This window comes from Rhinichthys klamathensis, unplaced genomic scaffold (assembly GCF_029890125.1).
Source record: "Rhinichthys klamathensis goyatoka isolate OS25496 unplaced genomic scaffold, OSU_Roscu_1.1 h1tg000109l_1, whole genome shotgun sequence".
Taxonomy (NCBI): domain Eukaryota; kingdom Metazoa; phylum Chordata; class Actinopteri; order Cypriniformes; family Leuciscidae; genus Rhinichthys; species Rhinichthys klamathensis.
In genome coordinates, this window is record NW_026606647.1 from 4,533,333 (window position 1) to 4,559,951 (window position 26,619).

General features: G+C 36.4%; 3 protein-coding genes across 3 annotated transcripts; 2 read left to right on the forward strand and 1 right to left on the reverse strand.

Annotated features, from left to right (window-relative positions):
* The first annotated feature begins 62 nt into the window (after positions 1-62).
* Positions 63-3,018, forward strand: nit2 (nitrilase family, member 2). The gene is made up of 10 exons (XM_056253690.1): positions 63-153; positions 563-681; positions 951-1,071; positions 1,158-1,246; positions 1,461-1,554; positions 2,033-2,107; positions 2,225-2,303; positions 2,392-2,490; positions 2,580-2,635; positions 2,728-3,018. The coding sequence occupies exons 1-10, from the start codon at positions 126-128 to the stop codon at positions 2,820-2,822; spliced, it is 855 nt and encodes a 284-aa protein (XP_056109665.1). The 5' UTR covers positions 63-125; the 3' UTR covers positions 2,823-3,018.
* A 6,733-nt stretch (positions 3,019-9,751) lies between these two features.
* LOC130087616 (T-lymphocyte activation antigen CD80-like) lies at positions 9,752-11,189 on the reverse strand. Its single transcript, XM_056254025.1, has 5 exons — positions 11,045-11,189; positions 10,573-10,905; positions 10,192-10,476; positions 9,848-10,006; positions 9,752-9,771 (listed from the first exon to the last, which is right to left on the reverse strand). Exons 1-5 carry the CDS (start codon positions 11,121-11,123, stop codon positions 9,752-9,754), a joined length of 876 nt encoding a protein of 291 aa, XP_056110000.1. The 5' UTR covers positions 11,124-11,189.
* Positions 11,190-13,262: 2,073 nt separating this feature from the next.
* cth (cystathionase (cystathionine gamma-lyase)) lies at positions 13,263-25,657 on the forward strand. Its single transcript, XM_056253989.1, has 12 exons — positions 13,263-13,462; positions 19,601-19,682; positions 19,767-19,862; positions 19,971-20,080; positions 20,319-20,453; positions 20,674-20,731; positions 20,817-20,894; positions 22,955-23,107; positions 23,514-23,635; positions 23,716-23,768; positions 24,606-24,744; positions 25,565-25,657. The coding sequence occupies exons 1-12, from the start codon at positions 13,280-13,282 to the stop codon at positions 25,577-25,579; spliced, it is 1,224 nt and encodes a 407-aa protein (XP_056109964.1). The 5' UTR covers positions 13,263-13,279; the 3' UTR covers positions 25,580-25,657.
* Positions 25,658-26,619: the final 962 nt, after the last annotated feature.

A 26,619-nucleotide genomic window follows, 5' to 3' on the forward strand; every position in this document is an offset into this window, starting at 1 on the left:
CCACACGAAGAAAAATATTACTTCTGACCGAGGACTTTTATTTTGAACGTATTTTAGTGGGCGTAAAGTAAACCTGCAATGCATGACTGTCAATGTCTATGGTCTGTTCTGAGCAGTAGCCTGTTATGTCTGGTATCTTTAAGGCAATGTCGAGTGAGTAGATATATATATTTTGTTGTGTCTTCGAATTATACTATTCCATGTATTTTATTTGCTGATTGTTGCATCCCTCATTTCACTTTGCATTGAAAAGTTCATACTGGACTGATTAAATGTGCAAATGTTTGAACTTAAAAAACACTTTTTTATAAATGTTTTGAGCTTTTGTAGTTCACTTATCATGCGTTGACTGTGCTTTTAGCTTCTATCACCCAAACCTACAATGAAACTAAAAACATGTTTTTATTTTTGGTTTGACTGCATCTGCTTTGACAAAAATACAAAAGCGCAGAGTTCCAAAACAAAACCCAACAGATAAAAGACAGCTGGTTGAAAAAGTTATAAGAGTGAATCATTTATCCTGGAGCAGCTAATAAACAAACTTGATCTTCTGCCCCCCTAGAGTTTCGTCTGGCTGTGGTGCAGTTACATGTGTCAAAGATTAAGGCTGACAACTTGGGAAGAGCACAACAACTTGTGAAGGAGGCTGCAGGCCAAGGTGCAAAAGTTGTAGTTTTACCTGTGAGTATTACATTCTCTATCTTAGATTATACAGTAGTCAACATTTGAAGGGGATCAAAATCTTTCATGAAAGTTATACATGGATTTTGAACAATACCCGTTCTTGTCTTAGGACAACTTTGATTAATTTTTTTGATCCACTTCAAATGTTGACTACTGTATATTACTCTTCACCACTGATGCATAATGAATGTGTTTGATTGCTACATAAACATTGGTTTGTGGAACAATATGATTTTTAATAATCCTTTATCCATGTTTTTTTGTAGGAGTGCTTCAACTCCCCTTATGGAACCGGGTTCTTTGCTGAGTATGCTGAGAAGATCCCAGGAGAGTCCACACAGGTGTTGTCAGAGGCAGCCAAGGAGTGTGGGGTCTATTTAGTGGGAGGTGAGACCCTCAGACACAAACCAGCAGATTGGTGTGGTTGATGCCATTCATTTCTAGTCTCTTACATGATTGTGTCTATGTTGTAGGTTCCATTCCTGAGGAGGATAGAGGGAAGCTCTATAACACCTGCTCAGTTTTTGGACCTGATGGAAAGCTGCTTGTCAAACACAGGAAAGTGAGTGACAGTAAAAAAAAACATTTATAATGTTACAAAAGATCTCAGCTTCAAATAAACGCTGTTCTTTTGAACTTTCTATTCATCAAAAAATCTTATCACAGTTGACACAAAAATATTAAGTAACACAATTGTTTTCAGCATTAATAATAATAAGAAGAAATGTTTCTTAAACTCCAAATTTAAGAAAATTCCCCCCCCCCCTTTCCTTCAGATTCACCTCTTTGATATTGATGTACCTGGGAAAATACGGTTTCAAGAGTCTGAAACACTAAGTCCAGGAAACAGTTTATCCATGTTTGAAACACGTGAGTGTTATAGTCGTCTTCACCATGTTACCTATAGATTGGTACTATATTGCTCATTGGCCAATATTAGAGATTTTTTAATAAATTTATCAGTATCAATGTTGGGTATATATCTGAAGATACTGGATTTTTGTGCATACTTATTTCCCCCATATTTACATTTAGTTAATTTGTAAAAACACTAATAAATTAATAACAGTGTTATATGTAATATTTAGCAAGTTTTAATCTGAAAATCCATTTACAGTTGTGTTTACATTATAATTTCCTGATGCCTAAATTCACTTAAAGCCTTTAAAACAATTGATTTATGTTTTTGTGTTTATTTTAAATGTATCTACAAAAAATATATTATCATTTCAATATTGGTCATTTATCAATTATTGCCTTATAAATATTGGTAAACATCTCCAATGTTACCTTTATATATTTGCTCTTCCCAGATGTATAGTCACACAGTTTATGTCTTTCTTTGCAGCATTTTGTAAAATAGGTGTGGGAATATGTTATGACATCAGGTTTGCAGAGCTTGCACAGATCTATGCCAAGAAAGGTGAGAGTTCTTAAAATGGTATATGTGAACATTTGAATAAAATAAAAATGAAAACTTATGCTTTTTTGAATAAAAACTTATGCTTGATGGGATTTCTTCACATCTCTGTCTATGTAGGTTGCCAGCTTTTGGTATATCCTGGTGCCTTCAATATGACCACAGGACCAGCTCACTGGGAGCTTCTGCAGAGGGGGAGGTCAGTATCCCAGACCACCTAGAGTTCCTGAACTATTCAGTTCTCCCTTCTCCATTCCCCTGTAAGACAATCTGTGTCCTTTTCACAGGGCAGTAGATAATCAGGTATATGTGGCCACTGCTTCACCAGCAAGAGATGAGACCGCCAGCTATGTGGCCTGGGGTCACAGCTCTGTGGTTAACCCTTGGTAAGTGCTTTCTATCTTATTTGCTACAGGTTATGCATACATTAAAATGGATTATCATGGTTTGGTACCTGTGCCTTCTTTCCTTGCAGGGGGGAGGTAATTACCAAAGCTGGGTCAGAGGAATCTGTTGTATATGCTGACATAGGTGAGTTTCAGTGTTTTACATTAATTTAAATTGTGAGCTATATAGAGCCATTTGAGCATAATGCAAACATACACTTCCTCTTCTGCTTGTAGATCTGCAGTATTTGGCTGATGTGCGTCAGCAGATCCCAATCACTACACAGCGACGGCATGATCTATACAGTGTTAACAGTGTTCAGGAGGGCTGAACACTCGTACAGACAAAGTACTGCAGTGGACATTAAATCTTGATTCATGGCAGATTTAGTCAGCACATGTCAGATGTTAGAGTGAAGCCTTCATCGGTGGACTGTGAACAGCAAGTGCCTCAATTTGTACTCTTGCTGATGCTCTTACAATGAAAAATTATATTTGGAATAAATAAAAGAGGTCTTTCATTCCTTCTTTAACATCTTAATATAGTGGTTAAAACATTGGAAAGTTAATCCTGGACAGGTAAAGTGGTGCATTAGAAAAATATTAAGCATGATATTATTAAGTGTTACGGAACTGCGCAGAGACTTGGGGTTGTAGATCCAAAGGCAGCTTTATTGAGGGTAATCTATACAATCGCAATCCATATAACAAGCATAGGGTCAAAACCCCAGGGCAAACCAGATAATAACAGTCCAAGACACAGGGAAATTCATGGAGACAAGAAGATCACAAACATGACACTGAAAACCAGAAATAATGCTCAGAAATGCAGTGTAACACATACAAGTCGTTGTAAAGAGTGAGAGAAAATACAGGGCTTACATACAGATATTAACAAGCTAATGACACACAGGTGGATGTAATCACATGATAATGTGTCCAGGCAAAGGTTAATGGGAAATGTAGTTCCTGATGGAATGGTAAAGGACTTGGGAGGAGTCAAAATAAATGCCTGTTAATATTGCCATTGTATTACAGCCTAAAGAACTGTTTTTTTTTTTTGCCAACTATTGGAGTAAATTGAATTGTTACATGGGTAATTTATGAAAGTGCGTATCTATACCACAAATTTTATTTCTTGTGCCATTTATATGGCAAAAATAGTTTTTGCGTGCATATACGCAGTTTTCGCCTGCAGATGATACGGACTTTATGTTGTGTAATACGCACGCACTCCGCACCCATAATCCTACCAAAGGGGTTTAAAGTGCGTAGCATACGCACGCAAAAAAAAAACATTTTTGGCGTATAAATGGCACGAGAAATAAAGCACTTTCATGAGATTGTGTTGGATTATAGTTAACACTGTAAGCAGCATTGATTAATGAAAGAAATAATTAGTTAAAAATATTGTTCCAGGATTGGAAAGACAAACAATTCAGGAATTCCAGTATGTTTAATCCATAAAAAATAGGAACTTGGTCTCTTAAGAATGGAATGGGAGTTTTTGTTGTTGTTTTAAAATCACATAATCTCTGTGGTTTACTCACAAAGATGTGTTTTCTGGCTTAGTGACCAGTTATGTACAATGTTGTATGGGTTGGCATGGTAACTGCGCTCTCTTTTCATGCAGGGGTGAAGTTGACAAAAGATGGGTCAGGAGGCTTTTGAATAATTGCTGACATAGGTGAGTTTGATAACTGTTGCATTTTAGATCATTTAAAGTAAGGGCTTTAGGAGTTATTTAAAACTGCTACTCACAAAAAGCTATTCAGTTCCCAATATGACATGGTCATCTCTGTCTTGATTTAATGTATTTTCGAAGAACATTCACTTATTGTACACTACCGTTCAAAAGTTTGGGGTCAGTGAGAATTTTATTTTTATTTTTTGGAGGAAAGAAATCAATACTTTTATTTATCAAGGACAGTAAAGACATTTATAATGTTACAAAAGATTCTATTTCAAACAAATGCTGTTCTTTTGAACTTCCTATTCATCAAAGAATCCTAAAAAAAATAAAAAAAACTGTACAACTGACAGACCAACAACTGTTTCAACATTGATAATAATAATAAATGTTTCTTGAGCATCAAATCCTCATATTATACTGATTTGTGAAGGATCATTTGACACTGAAGACACTGACACTGGTGATGCTGAAAATTCAGCTTTGATCACAGGAATAAATGACACTTTACTATATATTCACACAGAAAACAGCTGATTTACACTGGAATAATATTTAATACTATAACTGATTTTTGTTGTATTTTTAATCAAATAAGCGCAGCCATGGTTAGCAGAAGAGAATTCTTTTAAAAGTATTTAAAATCGTACCGACCCCAAACTTTTGAATGGTAGTGTACATACAAATGATTTGTAAATCAATGGATGACAAGTGATGAAGACATCCGTGTTAATGGATCCTCAAACAAGATAAACACAGTTACTGAACTTTACTATACAATACTACACATTCAGCATGTTAAAATAGTTAAAAAGCTAAAATGGTCAGCCCCCCCCCCCCCCCCCCTTTTTTATTTTATTTTATAAAATAAATTTTCATTTAGTCTCTTTCCCTTTTTGTCTTCTTCCCTGCCCATCTCTATTTACTTTGTCTACCCTTTCTACTGTTTTATTTTGTAAGTTGTGTGTCCGTACTGGTGAATGTCTGTTGGTGTGCATGTGTCTGTGTGTCTGTCCTCGTTTTTGGGCCTGTGTTGGGTTGGTTCGTGGGTGGGTAGGGGACCTGTGACAGGTGACATTCCGGTCCCACTGTGCTGTGTTTATTCTGTTCACTGTATGATGTCACCTGTTGTTAAAAAAAAAAAAAAGAAGCTAACATCCCTATAAAGTACCTTCACTCATGTTCTTGTGCTTTTAAAAGTAATTATCTTCCGGGGTAACTAAAAGTATTAATGTGGATTGCAACAGAGCAAAAACATTTGAATTACTGACAAGAACAAGTGCAATACAGTTTGCGATTTGTTACTAATTCTGTTATAAACAATTAAAATTGTATGTACAATACAGTTATGAATTTTGTCTCATGGGGCCTTCCATTTACACTGACTCTAATACAATAGTTAAAATATTACACAGTGATTGAAAGCAAGTTTTGTTTATATGAAACTGGTGCTAAAATTGTCCTTCTGCTACAATCAGTGCTGCTAAATATATTTGAATTGTCTTAAGTCACAACAGCACCCCTTAACAGATAACAGAGAGAATGACATAACAGTGGAACATATAACTAACACTGTAACTCATCTGCATTTCTGCTCAAGCCTGTCTAACCACTTTGGGAAAAACAGGTGAAGTTATGCAAGTGAGCTCTTTCCCAACAACATGTTGCGTAATCTAAAAATGTAATGTTTCATCCAAATATCTTAAAATGCTGTAGCAAGAACGTGTCATGCCTTGATACTTAATAATAAAAAATAGTTTGAGCTGTTCATCTCTGCATATTGAATTCAGATCAATTCATATTCTTAGCTTGACACGTTTTATTCCACTCAGTTGTTTAGCTGATTGTATGGAAAAAAGAGGATACTCAATGTGAGAAAAGTTTGTGCCATGCATCTCAAGCTGATTCAGACTATGAAACTGTGAATCATTTCCAGTCAATCACAGTGTTACAATGTTACACATCTGTCTCTGGAAGGGAAGCCCATTGCTCCAAATCGAACACAATCATGTCAGTGCCCTCGCTACACTGTAAAAAGTGAACAGTTGGATCAACCTAAAAAAATTACTTCAATTGGTAACACCTAAAAAAATTAAGTTTTCTCAACTTAAATTATCACGTTTTATCAACTTCATTTCACTAGGTCAATCACACTTAAATTATTTGAGTTCATTCAATCCTATTATTTACATTGGTCTGACTTAATTTCACTGCATTCCAACTTAAATGTATTAAGTTTTCCTACAGTTGGATCAACTTTAAAAAAATACTTCAATTGGTAACACCTAAAAAAAATAAGTTTTATCAACTTAAATTATTATATTTTCTCAACTTAATTTCACCAGGTCAATCACACAAGACTCAAATTGCTTCATAAATATTTATTAACATTAATTCATTTCATACGCCATCAGTATTTTTCATATTACAAACTTTGAGAAATCATTACAAACTGTTCATATTTGTTGTGCCAATGGAATTTAATTTACTGACACACTTAACATCCATTCCATTAACAGTCTTTTTGCAAAGCTGTCTTTGCACAGCATTATGCTCAAAACTGAGCCACTAATACATTTATAAAAATAAATATAAAAACATAGTGGTTATGCCCTATGCCCAAAAAACAATTAAAGGGATAGTTCACCCAAAAATGGCTCAAGTTGTTCCAAACCTGCATGAGTTTCTTTCTTCTGCTGAACACAAAAGATGATGTGTTGAAGAATGTTGGTAACCAGACAGTTGACGGCACCCATTGACTTCCATAGCAGAAAAAAAAAAATACTGGAAGTCAATGGGTACCGTCAACTGTCTGGTTACCAACATTCTTCAACACATCTTCTTTTGTGTTCAGCAGAAGAAAGAAACTCATGCAGGTTTGGAACAACTTGAACCATTTTTAGGTAAACTATCCCTTTAATATATTCTTAAATTAGAACCATAAGTGTATGATAAGTGCTTTAGAACACCTTACAGGTAATGCCCTAAATTTAAAGTGAACCAATCAACTACAGATTCGAACATACAACTACACATTCATACTAGACATATGAATGAACAAATGGATAGTCTACAAACATAAGAAAACAAATGAAACATCCAACTAAAACGGAGACATTCTTTCAAACACAGACTAGACATATGCACATTCAAACATTACAGCAAGTTCACTGTAGTCTACTGAAAAGACTTTGAACTTTTGGTGACATCAAGCTGCAAGAGAACTTTCTGGAATACCTCATGTAAAACGAAGTGGTTTTGGGTAAGCCAGATTGATGATGTATATCATCCCGAGAAGCAAGGCACAAGCTGCTGTGAACAAAGGTAGTTCATTCAAAACTTTAACACCCTCGATGACGACACCTATATCAGCCGGTGGTTCGTGATGTTCTCCCCCCTCCTTCCAAATAACATACACCGCCATGGTGAGGTGCTCCAGCTCACCCTCGCAATCATCTCGCTGGTTCTCCTAAAGTAGTGTGCATTAAAAAAAAAACATTTTGCGTTCAAAACTACAAAACACAAATTTAAACTTTCTGAAAAATAAAATCAAAATAGAATATGCGGAATTTCAACTCACAAAGTACTCCTTGATGAGGTCTTGAGGATTTCCCCCCAGGAAAACGATGAGGGCCTTCAGGACACTCTTTTTTGTGTGAATGTTTTCAGTCTGTGAAAAAGCAATTGTGAATATTTTTCTTATTTTTAAAATTCTGAGTAATCTGTAATAGAGAATCAGATTTCGCCGAGGATGGCAAAGGACAAGACAATATAAACATTCACAAAACTATAAAAGTTTGTATTAATGACTGGCCAAAGTACATCACAGAAGTATACAAAATCATTATTCAGATATACAAAAAAACACTGATGTCTACGTTACCGTTAAAAATAGAATATTGTTTTCTTTAGTATATCACTTTTTTAACTGAAACCGTAGTCCTCTGTGGTTCATATAATGCAAGTGAATGGCTACCGTCTCTTTTGAGAGTAAAAAAAAAATGTACACGTGGCTCCAGACAATACATCGAGGTCTTAGGAACTGAAACAATCAGTCTGTGCAAAAAACAAGAACATTAACATGCAACATTGCCATGAACGCACTCAGGGCTGTTTGCTGAGGCTGTTCACAGGTAATCACAAGAAATAATGTTGTAAATAATGTTCAGTTTTTTCCATAGAACGATCGTTTCGCTTCAGTGAACCTTAAACCTCAATGAATCGTCAGGACCCACAGGTATTAATTTTGTTTTGCCTGTATGTTTTTTTTTTTGTGACGCTTTTTGACTTGCATTATATATTAATCACCATGGACCACAGTTTCAGCTAAAAAAAAAAAACTTCTTTACTGTTCTACTGAAGAAAAAAGTCACCTACATCTTGGATGGCCTGAGGGTGAGTAAATTAACAGCATTTTTTTATTTTATGAGTGGACCATCACTTTTAAATTGTCCATTTTGATTGGGTGGTTATGACAATTTCAAAGCTATAAAACAAGTATTTAGGCTAACAATTAAATGTTACTGTTGAACATACTGTGACTAAAATAAGATTGTTTAGTTGATATTAATGTAAAACACACAAGACGTACCTGATCCAAAATTTGAAGAATTTCTGCATTACTTAAATTAATAGAATTACTTACCATGTAACGTTATAGCAATCGTCGTCCTCAGTTGTCAAACATGAAAAAAGCTTTCGGTCCTAAGGGGAGAAAAATGTTGTAGTATTTAACTTAAGTGGTAGAAAATGATTTGCTACAGGCCAAGTAATTAATTAGTTTTGAAAATACAACTATTTCTACAAAAAAACAAACATTTTTTTACTATGGAAACCCCTGATATTTTTTCCTGGATGAAACACCTCGAGCTAGGCGGATGAAACATAAATAAAAATGTATTCGTTTTTATATGTTTTATTCATAAATATTTCTAGTTTCGTTTTATTCTACCACAACTCGCACACAGAGTGAGTGCATTACCGCCCGCGCCCGGCCATCAAATTTAGTCCCGCGCCGCACTCGTTGGGAGTGCACGTCTCTAGATCAAGGGCCCGGCTCGAGGATAGTGACGGGAAATATCGGCCCGACTCGACAAGTTCGGGCTCGGGCAGAGAATCTAAGCTGAACATTATTCAGTAACGCTATTTCGCAAACGAACGTTCAAAAATTCGGTTAATTACGATTTCGTTAGTATTCATGTTCACAAACAACATTAATTAACTCATAAACAACTAATACACACGTCCAAAAGTTGCATATTCGAGTATATTAATTAAAACAAACTTCCAACCTACCTTATTCATCCGAGTGCGAGAGAAAAAGAAAATGGCGGTTGAGCAGAAGTTCCAGACAGGCTCGTGCGTCATGACGTCAGAAAAAAAACGTCTGACGCAGGTGGCCTTAAAGGGAAATTATACTTTGGGTGAAAGTGAGATATTTGAGTGTCAGTGAATTTCTATGCGTTCAAGTTGAATGAGTGTACAATAATCAATTACGATTAGGAAAGCAGAAATACGAAGTACATAGACTCAAATAGTTCTAGTAATCCAACTTACACCCATATTCACTTTTTACAGTGTAGATGAATCATCTGCAACGCAAATACATGATCGTCATATAACAAATCCACATAGTATTAGACCATCATATAAATAGGTCTTTGGTACCTCCACATCTGTGTTGCTTTCTTTTTCTATCTCGGTCCCATTTCTTCTGGAAACCCAAAGACGCAGCCACCAGGAAGAATACAACCACACACAGAGCAGCGCTGAACGCCCACATGTGCTCTGAGAGCCGGACCACCGATGTACTTGAACGAACACCAACTGACCACACACACAAAACTCACGTCTTCATATTGTTCATCACTGTATTGTGTTTGCTGTACATCTCAGGCTGAATCAAGTTCAGACTACTGTATTGTTCACATTACACATTCACTTATTTGACATATTATTGGTGTATGTAAAAAATCCCACCACCATTACTGAAACTGTTGAGGTATACTTACTGCTCGTTGCTGTTAAAGTTTCGTTCAGCAGGTTGTTTTCTATGACACAGGTTACGGCAGTGTCTGCTGATATGTTGATGGATAGGACACTTGTGATGTTGTAGAGTTCAGACTGTGGTAGAACATTTATATATGTTGTGACTAATGTTTCTGGAGGACACTGTGTATGGTTGACAAGCCAGGAGATGGATGGAGCAGGAAATCCTCCTCTGGAGTTGCAAAACAATCTGGTTTCGCCACCATCCACTCCATTCTGTCTTAATAAAGTAGGATGGCTGAAATGGCCTGCATGCAAATAAATAGGTTGAATGCTTGAAACCAAAATACTTCGAATAAAAAGTCAAAGTTATAGTCTGGTTGCAAAAAAGATATTATCCTTACCTGCTACGGCGAGACAGACAGTGCAAAGAGAGCTGCTTTTTTCGCCGTGAGGCTTAAGATGAAAACTGTAATTATGTGTGTCTGATAAATGTATATCGTGTAACACCATGGAGAAATCTCCTGTTTTTGGGGCTAAAGATGACACTGTAGTCCGGATACTGTGGGACACATTTTGATTGTCCACTCGTCCCTCTATCCAGACCGCAGTGTGTATTATTTTCATTCCTCTTCTCCATTCAGATGAGATGTGGAAGGAGGTCAAATTTTTCACCCCATTATAAACACAGGGAAGGAGGACACGCTCCCCAATCACTCCCACTATGCATTCATCAGCTAGATAGCAGTAGAGAGTTAAAATGTCATTCTTGAATCTAAAGAATAGCCTACAGTGTATACAATGTATCTAATGTATCAAGGCAGAATCAAGAGTCGATTGAGCTGGAACTAATTGAAACAAACACACAGGACTTACCTTGTACTGAGGCAACACTTGTGATGGCAAACAGCAAAGCACCAAACATGTCCCTGTCATCGTTTAAAGATATAGTCATGTGGTTTTTTCAAAAGCGCACCTCAAGGAGAGGAGGTGTGTACTGCTGTCAAACTGGTATAAAACTGGTGGAGTCACAGTTGTTGTTAGGTCATACTTTTAGGCTGTGCCCAAAACCAAAATGACATGCCAAACTGCATTCCTCTCTAGTTTCCTTTGGCTATAGCTTGGAGTAATTAAATAAATTGAACTTTTGGTGATTTTAGAAAGTGTAGGAGACTTGCCTCCTTAAGCAAGTTAATTAATGAATTAATTAAAATCAAAGGTCAAATAATTTGAATTTCCACAAAATTTTGTTATATTTGTTTTGCCCATATACATTCAGAAAAAAATTGACAACTTGTTTTGTTAAATCTTCTCAATAGCTGTCAAAGGTTCATGCCACTAACAGGCCCGGCGGCACGAGGGGGCAAAAGGGGGCATTGCCCCCTCAGTTTCATTTTTGTATTCATGGTTACAAATGAAATGTTTAACCTTTTGATCGGTACGGTCCCATATGGGATGTATACTGTTCAGTTACGTGACATCACTACCAGATTTGCGCGTTGGTTGGCACTGACTGAGCTAGAGACGGACGAGCTCAGCGCTGTCATATATCAAAACTATGCAGTGTTTTCAACCTCATAATGTTTATTTCAGGTTTCAGACATTGAGATACACAAGCACTAGTAAAACAATACATTTGGAGTTGGAGTAAAATACACACGGATGTCTGTGGAAGCAGTACTGTATAACAATCTATTCAAATATAATTTGCCAACGTGTGTTATTCATATCAGACAAACATGTAACGTTAATTCGGAAGAAACTGATGACTGACAGGACTCTGAACTACGGCGCAAAGAAACATGGTGGCGCCCATTATAAAGGTTTTAAACGACCAAACACACTCACTTACACATTTTTGACAATCGGAATATCAGATAGTTGATGACATGGTAAGCAAGTTTGTGAATATTTTGAATAAAAAAGGAAAAACGAAATAAAAGCGATACACATCTGTCATTCATTATTGTGGCTGCGGTGTGTCACGTGACAAACATGACACGTTGCCATGGAAACATTAGGGACTTTAAGCAACAGCTGCTGATAGAACGGCAACGGCAGCCGGAAGTAAACGGTTAACTGCCGTAGCTAAAGAGCGCAAAAATCACTAAGCAACAGTAAAGAGGACGGCATAGGGGATAATTTAATCATCAGACAAAATACAAAAAATAAACTGATTTTAAAAAGTAAGAGAAGGGTTGATTTGGGCATTTAATGATATACAGAAACGATTATAATGCCACATAACCTAAAACATAACATTAACTTTCTTAATCTGTCACGTAGTATCGACTACGGCAAATCAGCTGTTCTCCCGTTGTAGACGGTTACAGTAGAACGTCGCGAAGTAGCAGTTAATGTCGCGCATGCGCAATAGAACGACAGAATGCCGTTGTCGTTCCACCAGAGGCTGTTGCTTAAAGTCCCTGTTAAGGGGGAACGTTCTAAAATAAAAACTCACTCTGGTGAGTCAGTTAGAATATTTTAAACTTAAGCGTGAAAGAGTTCATATATGAACAATACATTATGCTGGCTTTTATTACGCGGTTACCTGTGCAGTTGCATATGGAGTGTTTTATTGAGCGCTGCATTTAAAAACATGTTGTTCCAAAGCGAGGTGTGTGTATTGATTGTTCATTGATGGTATAAAGTTAAGCCCCCTTAACAATTTCACATGCCCCCGCAGTCATTTCATCCTGCAGCCGCAGCAGGTCATAGGCTACTTTTTATGACTCTTGGATAGATAGATAGATAGATAGATAGATAGATAGATAGATAGATAGATAGATAGAGTTTATCTTATCTGAAGAACTTGGACTTTATGGTTGTAAAAGCACTCAGTGGACAGCTTGGTTTAGTTTTTGTGATGTTGCATCATCAGATCACTATCATTGCGCTGAACACTGACCACGTGACCCAGCACGCCCCTGCGTAATCGCCAATCCACTTCATCCCCGACACTACACGTGTAGTGATTGGCGTAGGAAGGTTTTGTTGCTATATAACCCTCCTTTTACTGTTAATCATTTACAGTAAGTAAGAGAGCTGTTCACTCTTCTGTGATCTCAGGGCTGTATCTCAATCTCATCGTCAGCCATATCCGGAGTGCGCATGGCTTCACACATGCAGAACGACAGCAGCTCAGCCTCAGCCGGCTTCCAGCCGGTCTTTAAATCGTTCGCCACAGATGCGATCCACGTTGGTTCAGAGCCGGAGCAGTGGAACTCTATGGCCGTAGTGCCTCCCATTTCACTGTCTACCACCTTTAAACAGCACGGTCCGGGGAAACATGCGGTAAGTTGTATAATGGTTTGACATTGAGAATATATTAAGTGCTGTTTCGTATTAGTCCGATATTTGAATGGAGATTGTATGTTGTTATGAACGCAATCGATGCGTGTACTGATCGAGTGAATGGAGAACGCGACTGTTATTGTGATCAGGGTATTTAAATGGGTTTGATATGAAATGTACAATGGCAGGACTTTTAATGTGAAAGAAAAGATTTTCTTTTTTAAATCATAAATTAATGTATAAATATAAACTAATATACCAACACAGCAAAATCTTTAGTGTTAATTTGAGTTAAATTCCCAGTGTAAATTATTCCGAGTGAATGGGTGTTGATTTGTGAGTTATTTTAACACTTGCAGTGCTGAAAAAGCTCTGTGGGGGGCGTCATTTCAAGGAGTCAGGAGTATACACTAATTTTGAGTTACTTTCCACATCCGGTTTTTTCGCGCTCATTGACGAGCGGGAGAATCACTCGTCTCTTCACTTACCGATTGGGATATTCGGCTTAAAAGGTAAGAACCACATTTATCAACTTATAAAGGCTGTTAACGTTAGTCGGTATTTAAACCATGTTTTAACGTTTAGTGGAGTGTGATGCAGTCGATTTGCAAACGTGTGGATTAAGTTAACGTGTGGTGGGGGTCGTCGTCGGTTTTGTTGTTTTTATTATTTAAATTAACGTTAGTTGATGGTTGAGAGAGGACATTTCTGTTAGGAATATTCGGTTAGAAGGGTGAGAACCACATTTATCAACTTATAGAATGTTAGTCTTAACGTTTGCAAATCGACAGTCAAATTAGGCTAGTTCAGCAACTGAAAAACTGTAAAATTACGCCAGCGCGTTTTAATATAACGCTAACAACATGTGCATAACTGTGTTTGTAACGTTACATTTAAGAAAACCACTGAATGGTCAGTGTTTCCTTTAGTAACGTTTAATTTTATGTGGCGTCGTCGCATGTCTGCGTGCAGGGATAATTCAAATTTTTCGTCGGCGCCAACGTTATTTGAGGTTCAGATTTAACTGTTTTTTTAATTGCAATAAACTGATAAAACTAAGCCGAAATACAAACATCGTGATGAAGATTTGTAAAACGTTTGAATTCATACTACGGTAGCCTATATCAGGTCCATCCGCAAGACAACAAGCAAACAACTTTTAAAATGTTTGTTCTCTAAATAGAGTTTTGGGCTATGGTGGATGCATGCAAGTGGTATGAACCCAAAATAAACTAATTCTGCCGTGATATACTTTCTTAAATGGGTAAAACGTATGCCGAAGCCGCAACATCATGATCCATATGAAAAAGAAAATCAGGTCTGTTCGCAAAATGACAAGCAAACAACTTTTAATAATGCTTGGTTTCTGACTGAAGTTCAAAAAAGTTGCCAGGGCATCATGTTTCAAACCAGAATATTTTTTTTAATATGTTGCACTGCTTATTAGCACTTTTCACTGCTTGTTTGCCACTTAAACATAAGCTAACATACCGGTATATCCTTGCAGTTAAGATTGAACCACTTCTCACTTTTTCTCCACTAGGTGCAGTTTCAGGATGTTACCATGTTGCTGAAGGTGAAATACCGTAGTGTCAAGAAGTACATCAAATTGCACTCAGGCTTCACCTATTCAGAATTCACCAGGGAAGGTAAATAGCCATCCTTTAAAGGCCAAACGAAATAGCCACTTTTGCAACAAATCACAGTACATGATTATCTGTGGCTGACCTATTTAAATACTTTTGGCTGTATTTAACAGTTTATTAAAATGTTGTCATTTTATTTTAATTGCAGGGCTTTACTTTTAATGACAGTTCATAGTGTAATCAACATTAGTTAGTACATGGCAGTATACTTTTGCTGCAGATTCTTTAACATTTACAAGTCAAGAAAATAGTTAAGTAGGATGATTTAAAACTAGCTCCAGGTGACTTTATCTTGTTACACTCTCTCTTTTTATAGTCAAAAACAAGTTTGAGCTTCCTGATGAGGCTTAACTTGACATTTTTGATGAAACTGAGACAGCAGTAGAGGAAGACATTCTTCTAGAGCTGTTGGAGGCCGATTCAGACATGTGCCTGACAGTACGTCAGTGCAGCATTTCAGATGAAGGTAGGTGTCATTAAGAAAACCTGTGTTTATGGATGGGGCTCTTTGATGCTGCTGACATTGACCTTTCTTTAGGCAGTGGCTCAGTGGTTCATGTGGGTTGTCTACAAACCGGAAGGTTGGTGGTTCAATCCTCGGTTCCACCTGACCAAGTGTCGAGGTGTCCATGAGCAAGACACCTAACCCCAGCTGCTCCCGACGAGCTGGATGGCGCCTTGCATGGCTGCCGTCGCCCGTCGGTGTATGAATGAGTGTATGAATGGGTGAATGTGAGGCAAATGTAAAGCGCTTTGGTGGCCATTGGGTCTGTGAAAGCGCTATATAAATGCAGTCCATTTACCATTTACCATTTCTTTATGGAACGAACAAGGCAGTGGGCAATGATGGAACAAGTTTGTTACTGATTACTAAAAAATATCATCCAAATACTTTAGGGTAACTTAAAATGTTTATACTAAAATTGGTAAAGCCACAAAAAGTTAAGTTAATCAAATTCTCTCTTTTTAAAGAATTTTCTCCTTTACCACCATCTTCAACACCATCTTCCCTCACGGATACCACATCCCTTTCTTCAAGTGACAGTGACCTTAGAGAACTGAGTATTCCCACAACAAGCAGAAATGTATCCAGCAAAGAACACATGAGCAGTTCTGCAACAAAGGCTTCCGTGTCAGAGGCGGCAAAGGAGGTAATTGAGAGCTGAAAACTTCTTATAATTGATGGTAAATCAAATTAAGGTGTCATGCTAAATTAAGATTATCAACAATTGAAGCATTTGGTTCCAAACTCTTTATCAAAGAAAATGTTATTACTTTGCCCCTTCCTAGATTTTTACCATACAGACATGTTGTGCTATGTTTTTTCTGATTTTATTTAATAGAAAGAATTGAACAATAAAACTTAAATTTCATTTTCCTGTTATGTGAGTAGATGGTAGAAAAGGCCTTGCTTAAGAAGCCTGGAGGAGAGGATATTCTTGAAGAATACACGTCAGAAAATTCACTAATGCACCGCACTCGGAGACAGCTTGTCAACCTATTGCCGAGTGATATGACTGAGAGACATGGGTAAGATTTAAAAAGGTTTTTATTACAAAGGAATTTAAAAAAAGGATGTAATCTTGTAATAATATAACTAATGTTTATTGTACTATATAAAGAGGAATTATTGAAGATTGACTTTCTTCACTCTATAGCAGGTTTCCTTCCCGTCAGCAGAAGTATGCCCTGGGAATTATTACTCTCTTTCCCTCACTGAAGGATCCTTTTTCTCCAAATGGCTATGTAAGTTTAAAACCTTAAGAAAACACAGCACCCAATTTACAGAAAAGGGCGTTGGTGTTGTAGTTTTCATTATAAAGTAATTACAGTTGCTTATAAAAGTGAAAAGATTTGATAATTCAACAACAATATCGATAATAGTGCCCTGATTTGAAATTACTTGGGTTATAAGGATATTGCAAATTAATTTGAAAAAAGAAAATCCATTAAGTAATTGTTCTTTTGTTTCACAATGCTGCATCTGCACTTTCTGTAAGATCATTTTGTGATTTATTTGTGTTTATTCATTTAAATGTAACAGGAGCATTTCTATGATGGGGAAAAGGGCACTGGATATTTAGCATGGCGCCTCAAAACCATTTCCAGGACTGCAGGAAAACGGCCAGTCAAGGAAGCCTCGGTGTATCAACCACAAGGACCAAAGCGCCGAAGATCAGCAACCACACTGCCTGAGCAACTAGATGGAGATGCCTGCAGGGAGGCCATTTCATTTCTTGTTCACTCTCCTGATGAAGCAAGTGTATTTCAGAAGATGACATTTCAACATCGTCAGGACCTAGTGCATGACCCACAAAGAAGCACAGATGTCTTCAAAACATTTCCACGCTTTTTGGATGTCAAAGGACTGGTGAGTTGTATATTTCTTTTATTTAAACTTAAGTATTCAATAACCAGTGTTTTGTGGGATGTTAGCCATAAAAATACACAATCATTTATCTTCCTGGCTTATTTACTGTGTTCTTTTTTCCCAAAATCTTTATTTTGATTTAAACTGGTTTAATATACCACACACTGATATTAAAAAAAAAATCACTAAGCACACCAATGCACTGAGCTCTAGCCTCATATATATGCTTGTGTGTGTATAATCAACAGGTGAATCAAGACTTCCTGCTGCTGTTTGGTGCTGAAATGGCCTCCAAGATGCTTGAGAAGTGGGACACCTCATTCAAGTCATCAAAGAGGCCAAACAACTGACTCCGACAAATGAGCTGTGCCGACTTCTAAAAGCTGCTGAGAAACTTGAGAACACTTGTATCCAAGTAGGAATCTGATTCCTAAACATCATTTTGTGTTACATTACCCGTCTTGTATTCGAAAAATTTAACCATTAATAGATATGTGGAGTATGAGATTCGAGGCAAAACACAGGGTTTTCAAGAGCACACTTAAAAACTTCAAGAACATCACAGTATCACTTGCCAAAAAACATCAAATGTCCATAGCATCTAATTGGGAAACATCTCCTTTGAACCATGTTGAGTACGGACCTTTGAAAACATTTAATGTGGACAATGAGGAAAATGGTGAAATGTTTGCCCAAGCTCTTCCCGCTGAAGCCAAAGACATCTTCTCTACTAACTGGGTAAAGATCAGTAGAGAGCCGGGTTAGTCATTTGCAGTAGCACAGAACAGGAAATGCCTGTTTTTTGCAGAATTAAAAAAAATGCTTTTAGTCAACAGTGTGATTTACTTCATAGTGAACAAGCTTATGGTTGACCATTTTAATGAGCACTTTCATACTATGTGTTCGAAAGTGATGAAATGGATGTGATGAAAGCAGACTCTCTTCAAATTTATAAGCCTTTTGACTTACAAAGTGCTTATGGTAAAGATGATAGCCTTTACATTGTACCATTATTTTCTATGTAAATGTGCATAGTTCAATTGTATGGTGCTTGGATATTTTGCCTTTATTAAAAAAAAAAGTTGAATTCTTTGTACGTTTATTTTTTTCCTATGGTGAAAAGACATTTTCAGAACATTGTATGTAACAACTATCTTGAATACACTAGTGTTATTATAATAACACAGAATTATTTAAATTAACACTTTTAAGAGTAAGGGAGTAACACGATTAAGAGTTAAAAATACTATTAAAGTGTGACTGAATGTTAGGAATTAACACCAAGGAATAACACGTGTAGTGTAAAAATTACTCATAAATGTGTTAAGAAATAACACTTTTTAACACTATTATGGAGTTAAAATATTATCACTATCCAAAGTGTTAATTTAACTCTGGACGGGTGAGAATTATATAAACTCTGTGAAAGTGTTAAATTTAACACTATGGGAGTTGAAATAACACTGACGTTTTTGCTGTGAAGGGTGATCATGAATGACTCGCAGAAATAAGCTGAGTGACTAAGCACAGCTTGTACTGAAACCAGTCAAACCGGCTTACTGGTTTTAGATGGTCTCTAGGCTGGTTTTAGAGGGGCTTTTACTTTGTTGGAAGATCCTAAACACAAGTCATGCCTATTTATGTTAACACTTCATGAATTGACGAAATTAAATTGACATTTTACAACACCACAGGTTGATGTCATAAGTATATTATTGCCCTGCTTAAAAAATAGTTTAAATAGCTGATTTAAACTGGTCTCCCAGCTCCAAACCCCTCTAGAAACCAGTCAACATAATAAGTAGGATCTGGTGGTTACAGATTACATCAGCAAAGATGCTGCAAGTTGATTGAGTATTTACTCAACCGTATGAGTCATGAGAACAGGTGGTTCAAATAAATGCATGTGCTGGCTTGTGAGCTGTTTCTCTTTGGAGTGAAACCACAACGTTGCAGTTTACTTGTGATATTTTTTTAAAACTTTTCTATGAATTTACATTATTTCTTTATTGCTCACTCACAGATTTGACACTTTATTTGCACAATTCAAATCACTTGTGTTGTGTATGCATAGTATTTTGAATTCAACACTTTTTTTCCCTCTAATGTTTTATCTGCCAGGGTTTTGAGTACAGCAGGAGTGGAAATCCCACAAGAAACTGTCTTGAGAAAGCAGTTGCTGCTTTGGATGGTGCACAATACTGTGAGTGCATCACCAACACAAAATCATTTAATATTATCTACAAATGATATTGCCATAAACCTAAAGCTCTGACTTTCCTAACAGGTCTCGCTCTTGCCTCTGGATTGGCTGCAACTTTGACCATTACACATCTTTTTAAGGCCGGAGATGGAATTCTGTGCATGAATGATGTTTATGGAGGTGAGTTATTGCTCCTAAAAAACAATTTAAACTTGATAGAAAAGAGAGTAAAAAGCTGAGATTAAGTTAAGAGAGATGCTGAGTCTGTCACCTTTCCCCCTCCACCAGGAACTAACCGATATTTCAGGAAAATTGCTGCAGAAGTTGGCCTTGATGTCTCATTTGCTGACCTCACGAAGCTAGAGGAGCTAAAAGCAGCTTTAAAACCGAATACAAAGGTACACCTGGCAGAGAAAACTGTTTTTTTTTTTAAAGAACACAATCAGGTTTTTAAATCTTCCTTTTATTTCTCAGCAGTATATAGCTCCGCCTCTGATAAAATTACTGTGAGTAAGTGGGTGGGTGGATATGGAAATATTTAGTTACACAATTAAAGCTGACAGAATGTGTGTTAATCAGCTCTGGGAAGTTTCTTTCTAACTAAAATGGGGGAACTAAATATCCCCGTTTCTACAGATGGTGTGGATTGAAACGCCCACAAACCCTACTATGAAGGTCGTGGACATTCAGGGCTGTTCAGATATTGTCCATGAGCACAACAAGGACACAATTGTTGTTGTGGACAACACTTTCATGTCAGCCTACTTTCAGGTAGGCCTATACACATTTATTTTCTCAGCTGATGTTCTTTTAATGACTTATAGAGTAGATAACTAGGGATATGAAAGACAATTAAAAGGTGACTTAACTATGTAACAATTTAATTTATAAAGTTGTGTACAATACTCCAGTGCAAGCAAGGATAGAGTTTTCTTTTACAGAACTAGGTATTCATTTAATTATTTCACCATTTTTCTTATTACTGGAACAGCGCCCTCTTGCACTTGGAGCAGACATCTGCATGTACTCTGCAACAAAATACATGAATGGTAAAAACTAATGAAAAATTAGATATAAACCTTATATAATTGAAAACATGCTTGATCAAAGTTAAAATAATCGGTATAATTCCAGGACACAGCGATGTTGTCATGGGGTTGATGTCTCTCAGCCGTGAGGACCTCTATGAACGCCTGAAGTTTTTGCAAAATGGTAAGTCTTTACTTAAAGTCCCCCTGTAGTCAAATTTTATCCCTTAAAACTAATCTTTGATCACCAAAATGACATTTAAATGTTGAAAAAAAAAATTATTCATGCCTTAAAATAGCTTGAATGTAATTACACCCTTGCCTCATTTAGTATATGCGGTTGTATTATGCAATTAGCCCCGCCTCCGCTCACTCACACCAGCTCAGAGATCCACTCGTTGACGATCAAACGTTGACGTGATTGGTTACAAGGTAGTTTGTAATGTCAGAAACCCCAGCGATTTCAATCCGTGTTTTTGAGACTGTCTTTGGTTCACTGCAGTTTTAAGGAGAAAGTACTCCGCAATGCTGTTGAAATATGCTTTTGCACATGGTTTGCCTTAAAGCATATTAAAAACACCATATAGACACATAAACAACATTAAAAGCTTGATTTCCACCACAGGGGGACTTTAATCTAAACTGAAACCGTTAAAGTCAGCATGAAACGGAAGTCGCAATAGTATTTTCTTCACTATTGTGACGTATAGTGAAACGGCTTCTTGAAGAAAAAATGTAGGACGGGACTTGATTTTGTGCATCAGGGAATTGACTGGATCGTTGTGGTTTGCTATGGCTGTGATCTCCTGTAAATGACAGGTTGTCCCGCTCTCACACTGAAAAACACGCCATCATAAAAGAGCAGAGATGTCGCTGTAAGAGGGAGGGGAAGGTATTTTGTTTAACGACTATGAGGACATATGAATTTAAAAAAAAAAAAGATCATGTGCACAGATAAATCATTCACAATATATACTGCAATATTTTGTTAAAAACAAGAATCATCAATTTTGATTTTATGGAGATAATCTGTCTGATAACATCGTTGGCCAACAGCTCATTTCTTTATGGCATGACTTAAAATGGCATGACTCAAGATCAAAAGGGCTGTAGTGTATTTTACAAGCAGTTTATAGCATGTTATTTAATAAGAGAAGTTTATTACCATTTGAAATAAAGCCAGAATATTGGACAGTACTAACAATGGAGAACAAATGGCTTGCAATGTATAAAATATAATAAAATGCATAGGCCCAATGCACATTTGCATTAGATGATTGTTGGCTTGGTTCAGATGATGAAGAAAACTAACTCAAATAATCCAATATGAGAAGCCGGTAATGTGCAGCATGTAGCAAGACACAGACAATGAGGAACTGAAAACAGAGAGCATTTATACACAAGATAACAAACTAAATGTCAAGCAGGTGTGATCAATAAATGAGTGTCCATGGTAACAGATTAATGGTGGGAAACTAGAACAAAGGAAACATGTGACTGAAGACAAACTAAAAGTCCATGAAAATGGAGCTAAACACACAGACTGTGACATGAATACTCATTTGGTACAATATATATATATATATATATATTTTTTTTTTTTTTTTGGACAGATGCACCTTTAAAGCTTTGAAGGAAAATAATCATTTTCTTGTTGTCATCTTGTTGTTGTTTTAATGCTGATTTGAAATATAATCTTAACAAACAAACAAATGTGCATAAAAACATCGGTTACACCATGAAGTACTAAACCTGATTGCTGTTGTACTATCAGGTGTTTTTTTTTTTTTTTTTTTTTTTAATGAGGCAATCTCAAGGCCAAGGAATCAAAGACGACTGAGCTTATCACCAAAGAGTGTTAAAGGTTCAGTTTAGTGTTATAATGCACAAAAACATACAGAAGATGTTGTGTTTTAATATGCTAGAGAGAGACACCGGGTGTAATCTTCAAATATTTCTTTGCGAAAAAGGAATTCCAGCAAGAATGAAGTTCTTTTATCTACCCTATTGGGGGTCTTTTGTAAGGGACAAGAAAATGCCTTTCATTCACTTGAAAAGAAAGTTACTTGTCTTCAGTTGAAGGTAATATCCTGTTTTAATGTTTGCTGGCAATATTTCACTTTTGTTATTACCTGTAGTCTCATTGCTAAGCAGTTGTGTAAAATGTATTGCTGTAACACTGAAAATGAGCATAGCACAAGTAGAAGGGTTATTGCCATCTCTCTTCCTCTATCTTTAATTTAGCACTTGGGGCCGTTCCCTCTCCATTTGACTGTTATATGTGCAACCGGGGTCTGAAGACACTGCACCTGAGAATGAAGCAGCACTTTAAGAACGGACTGGCAGCGGCACAGTTTCTAGAGGCCGACCCAAGAGTGGACAGAGTCATCTTCCCAGGTGTCTGTGTTATTATCCTCACATTACATAGAAGTGTGTGTTGGGTGAAAATGACATATGTTGGTGATTGCTCAAGTAACCCGTCTGAAAATAAGATTTCAAATGAAGGCAATGGTAAATGTTTGGTTGAGTCGATAATACTGCATGAGTGTGATATTGTGAATTTATATACACTACCCACAAATTTTAGGGTTGATGTTTTAATGTATTTGAAAGAAGTATTATGATAAAAAAGACTGCATTTTGATGAATAGAAAGTTTAAAAGAACAACTTTTGAATGTTAGTGTATTGAGCTTCAATGGTATTCTACCACCTGCGGGCAACATTGACCTGTTGTTCAAATGTAACTGATATTGAGAGATTCCAGTCAGACTTGATTGACTCTGTCATCTTATTCTACTCCAGGTCTTCCATCTCACCCTCAGCACGAGCTGACAAAGAGACAGTGCACAGGCTGTCCTGGGATGATCACTTTCTACATTAAAGGAAAACTGGAGCACGCCTCAACTTTCCTCAGCAATCTGAAGGTGCGTTTAAACTACATATTGTTTGAAAATCTTTTCCATCCTACATTTTTAAAGAATCTATGTTGTATTTTGCATTTCAGTTGTTTGCGCTTGCTGAAAGTCTTGGTGGTTATGAGAGTCTAGCAGAGCACCCGTAAGTACTGAGAACACTATCCAAATCCACTGACTGTTCTGAGGGAAGATTTGATTTAAATCCAGAGCATATAGCAAAAAAAAAATCATGAAGTTTATTCACAATCTTTTGGTTTGTGAAACGCATATACCAAATATGCTTGGTATAGTAAGTGTGGATGTATGTGTGAGCCCTAAAAATTGTTTAAGAGGGCTTTTTTTATGACCACAAGGGGGCGCAATAATTTAGATGATGTACTAAAGCAGGGGTGTCCAATCCTGCTCCTGGAGAGCTGCTGTCCTGCAGAGTTTAGCTCCAACCTCAATTAAACACACCTGAACAAGCTATTCAAGGTCTTGCATACTAGAAACTTCCAGGCAGGTTTGTTGAGGCAAGTTGGAGCTAAACTTTGCAGGACAGTGGCCCTCCAGGAGCAGGTTTGGACTGTACAAAATGGGAAATTGCAGAAACAACACTTAATCTGCTTTTTGGAATATCACCAGACAATTTATCCAATTTACCTGGGTAAATTTACACAGATTGCGCGGCTAATGTCAACTTTTGGTTCCAAAACCTGAGGTGGCTTTCAGGGTATGTAAATTGACCCTGGAACATATTCAGAGAATAAGTTGCCATGGCTGTTTACTTCAGAGGTATTCGGCGCATACGTGCTCTACTGATAAGGCTCCAGTAGACAGATTTCACACAATACTATTTGCTATATCTCTTGCTAAATCTTTCTTGATATTGCACCTGCACCAATGTTACCATGATTTAAAACAAGATTTGAGATCCTTAAAATGAGTTTTTGATTGGACCTTGCACCTTCATTTCCCATGGTGCACTTTTCTTTTTCAGAGCGATTATGACTCATGCTTCAGTTCCTGAGAATGAGAGGAAAAAGCTGGGAATCAGTGATACACTCATTCGTCTGTCGGTGGGCCTGGAGGATGAGGAAGATATTATTGCAGACCTAGACCAAGCCCTCGGTGCTGCAGTGAGTGTTTCACAACACATTTGTACACATACTTATCTGTAAAACATTATATATATATATATATATATATAAGAAATTAGCAAGAATTGAAGGTAGACAATTTGTTCCATAAACACCTTTTGGTTACATCCTGATAGCAATTAATAATAGAAGTTGTCTAAATATTAAAACGTGTACATATCTCTTCTGTGGATTTTTGGTGATCTCGTTGACAAAAATTATCGTCCAATCATTGCACACGGCTTAAACATTTAAAGAAAACAAAGGGAAAGGCTGTCCTGTACTAAATTACTTTATCAGTATTTGTGCAATTTTTGCTAATTTCCTCCAAAGGTGCTTTCATGTGTTTAATGGTGCATCCTCATGTAAATTAATTTTTATTCCCTGAAATATTTTTTTTTTTTTTTTTTTTTTTAAGTGTGTCAACACCGATATCATAATAAAATGATTTCTGAAGGATCATGTGACACTGAAGACTGGCGTAATTGCTACTGAAAATTCAGCTTTGCCATCACAGGAATAAATTGTATTTAAAAATATACATTAAAATAATATATATATATTTGTTTTTTCAATTGTTAAATACATTTAATTGTAATAATATTTCACAATATTATTGTTTTTTTATTTTATTTGTTTTTTTTGTATAGATATTTATATCATATATATATATATATATATATATATATATATATATATATATATAATTTTTATTTTATATATAATGCATAGAAACCTTAATACAAAAAACCAAACACTAATTTCAAATTTCATGAATTAATCTAATGTCATGCAACCTGTTTCTTTTTTTTTAAAACAGCATCCAAAAAAGTAAGAGACTGATCAAGATCAATCAGGAACAGCAGTGATGCCACATGTGGATGAGACGAGGACACGTCTCTTTTTTTTTCTGGCACATTTATCAATTACTTAGTATATGACTGAAAATTTTATTGTATTTGTCAGGGAACAAATAACCTCAAGAAACTCATCTTTTCATTCAAAGTACTGGAGATTTGCTGCTTTTGTGTTTCTACTTTTTGTAATTTATAGTTTGGGGTAGTAGTGCTAAACAATACAGCCTCAACTGTTAAAGTTTTTATACAGGAAAACGCCAGGACTGCAAGGGAAATCTGATATATGATGCGAATGAAGATTTGTATCTTCTTTTTATATAGACTGCTCAAATGAGTGATTCAAGTTGATCAAGAAGAAAAGTCTCCCACAATCAGTCTTTATTTTCTACATCAAAGATGCAAAGCCACCTCATAATGTTTCAAATCACCCTTCATAGATCAGTTTTGTGTTTTAAATTCTTTATATTTTCTAAATGCCTATAAGCAATTTCAAATCTAAAGGGATCACATCCGATCTTTGTCTGTGCTGCCAGACCCATTAAAAGCCATTTGTAGTCTCTCCCTGTCTGTTTTGTCTTGTTCCTGAACGTCTTTGATGGTTATACACCATAAGCAATCACTTTGAAGTCAACAAGCTCCACACATGTAATTGGAAGATAAATATTAAAAGACATATCTAATGAGCCGATCTAACAAATACATCAATAATGCTGCAAGGACAGCTTGAACTGAGAAGTAATTATTTCTCTGCAGTATTTATCAGGCTTAAATTTATTTCTTCTGTCCCCTAATTTGCAGCGTAAGATTTTTAGGGTATGCTGAAAGAAACTGAACAATGAAGAAAAATATGCTAAATATTTAATCGGGATGTCAAATATTTTTCAATTTTGCTTTTTAAATGCCCATTTTTACTGATAAATGACTCAGTGGGAGTCAGTTAAGGCATGAAACTGTCAGAAAGTATTAAATGCCTTTTTTTGTCACTATATTTTCCAATGCCTGTTTTCCACCATCTCGC

Excerpts from the sequence above, each read along its gene's own strand:
- nit2 (XM_056253690.1), top strand. The coding sequence starts at position 126 with ATGTCTGGTATCTTTAAGGCAATGTCGA. Across the intron at positions 2,304-2,391 it reads GAGCTTCTGCAGAGGGGGAG|GGCAGTAGATAATCAGGTAT; the intron begins GTCAGTATCCCA and ends TCCTTTTCACAG. Across the intron at positions 2,491-2,579 it reads AGCTCTGTGGTTAACCCTTG|GGGGGAGGTAATTACCAAAG; the intron begins GTAAGTGCTTTC and ends CTTTCCTTGCAG.
- cth (XM_056253989.1), top strand. The coding sequence starts at position 13,280 with ATGGCTTCACACATGCAGAACGACAGCAGCTCAGCCTCAGCCGGCTTC. Across the intron at positions 19,863-19,970 it reads CATGAATGATGTTTATGGAG|GAACTAACCGATATTTCAGG; the intron begins GTGAGTTATTGC and ends CCCCTCCACCAG. Across the intron at positions 23,108-23,513 it reads GGACAGAGTCATCTTCCCAG|GTCTTCCATCTCACCCTCAG; the intron begins GTGTCTGTGTTA and ends ATTCTACTCCAG.
- LOC130087616 (XM_056254025.1), bottom strand. The coding sequence starts at position 11,123 with ATGACTATATCTTTAAACGATGACAGGGACATGTTTGGTGCTTTGCTG. Across the intron at positions 10,007-10,191 it reads AACTTTAACAGCAACGAGCA|TTGGTGTTCGTTCAAGTACA; the intron begins GTAAGTATACCT and ends GTGTGTGGTCAG. Across the intron at positions 9,772-9,847 it reads AAAGCAACACAGATGTGGAG|ATGATTCATCTACACTGTAA; the intron begins GTACCAAAGACC and ends TTTGCGTTGCAG.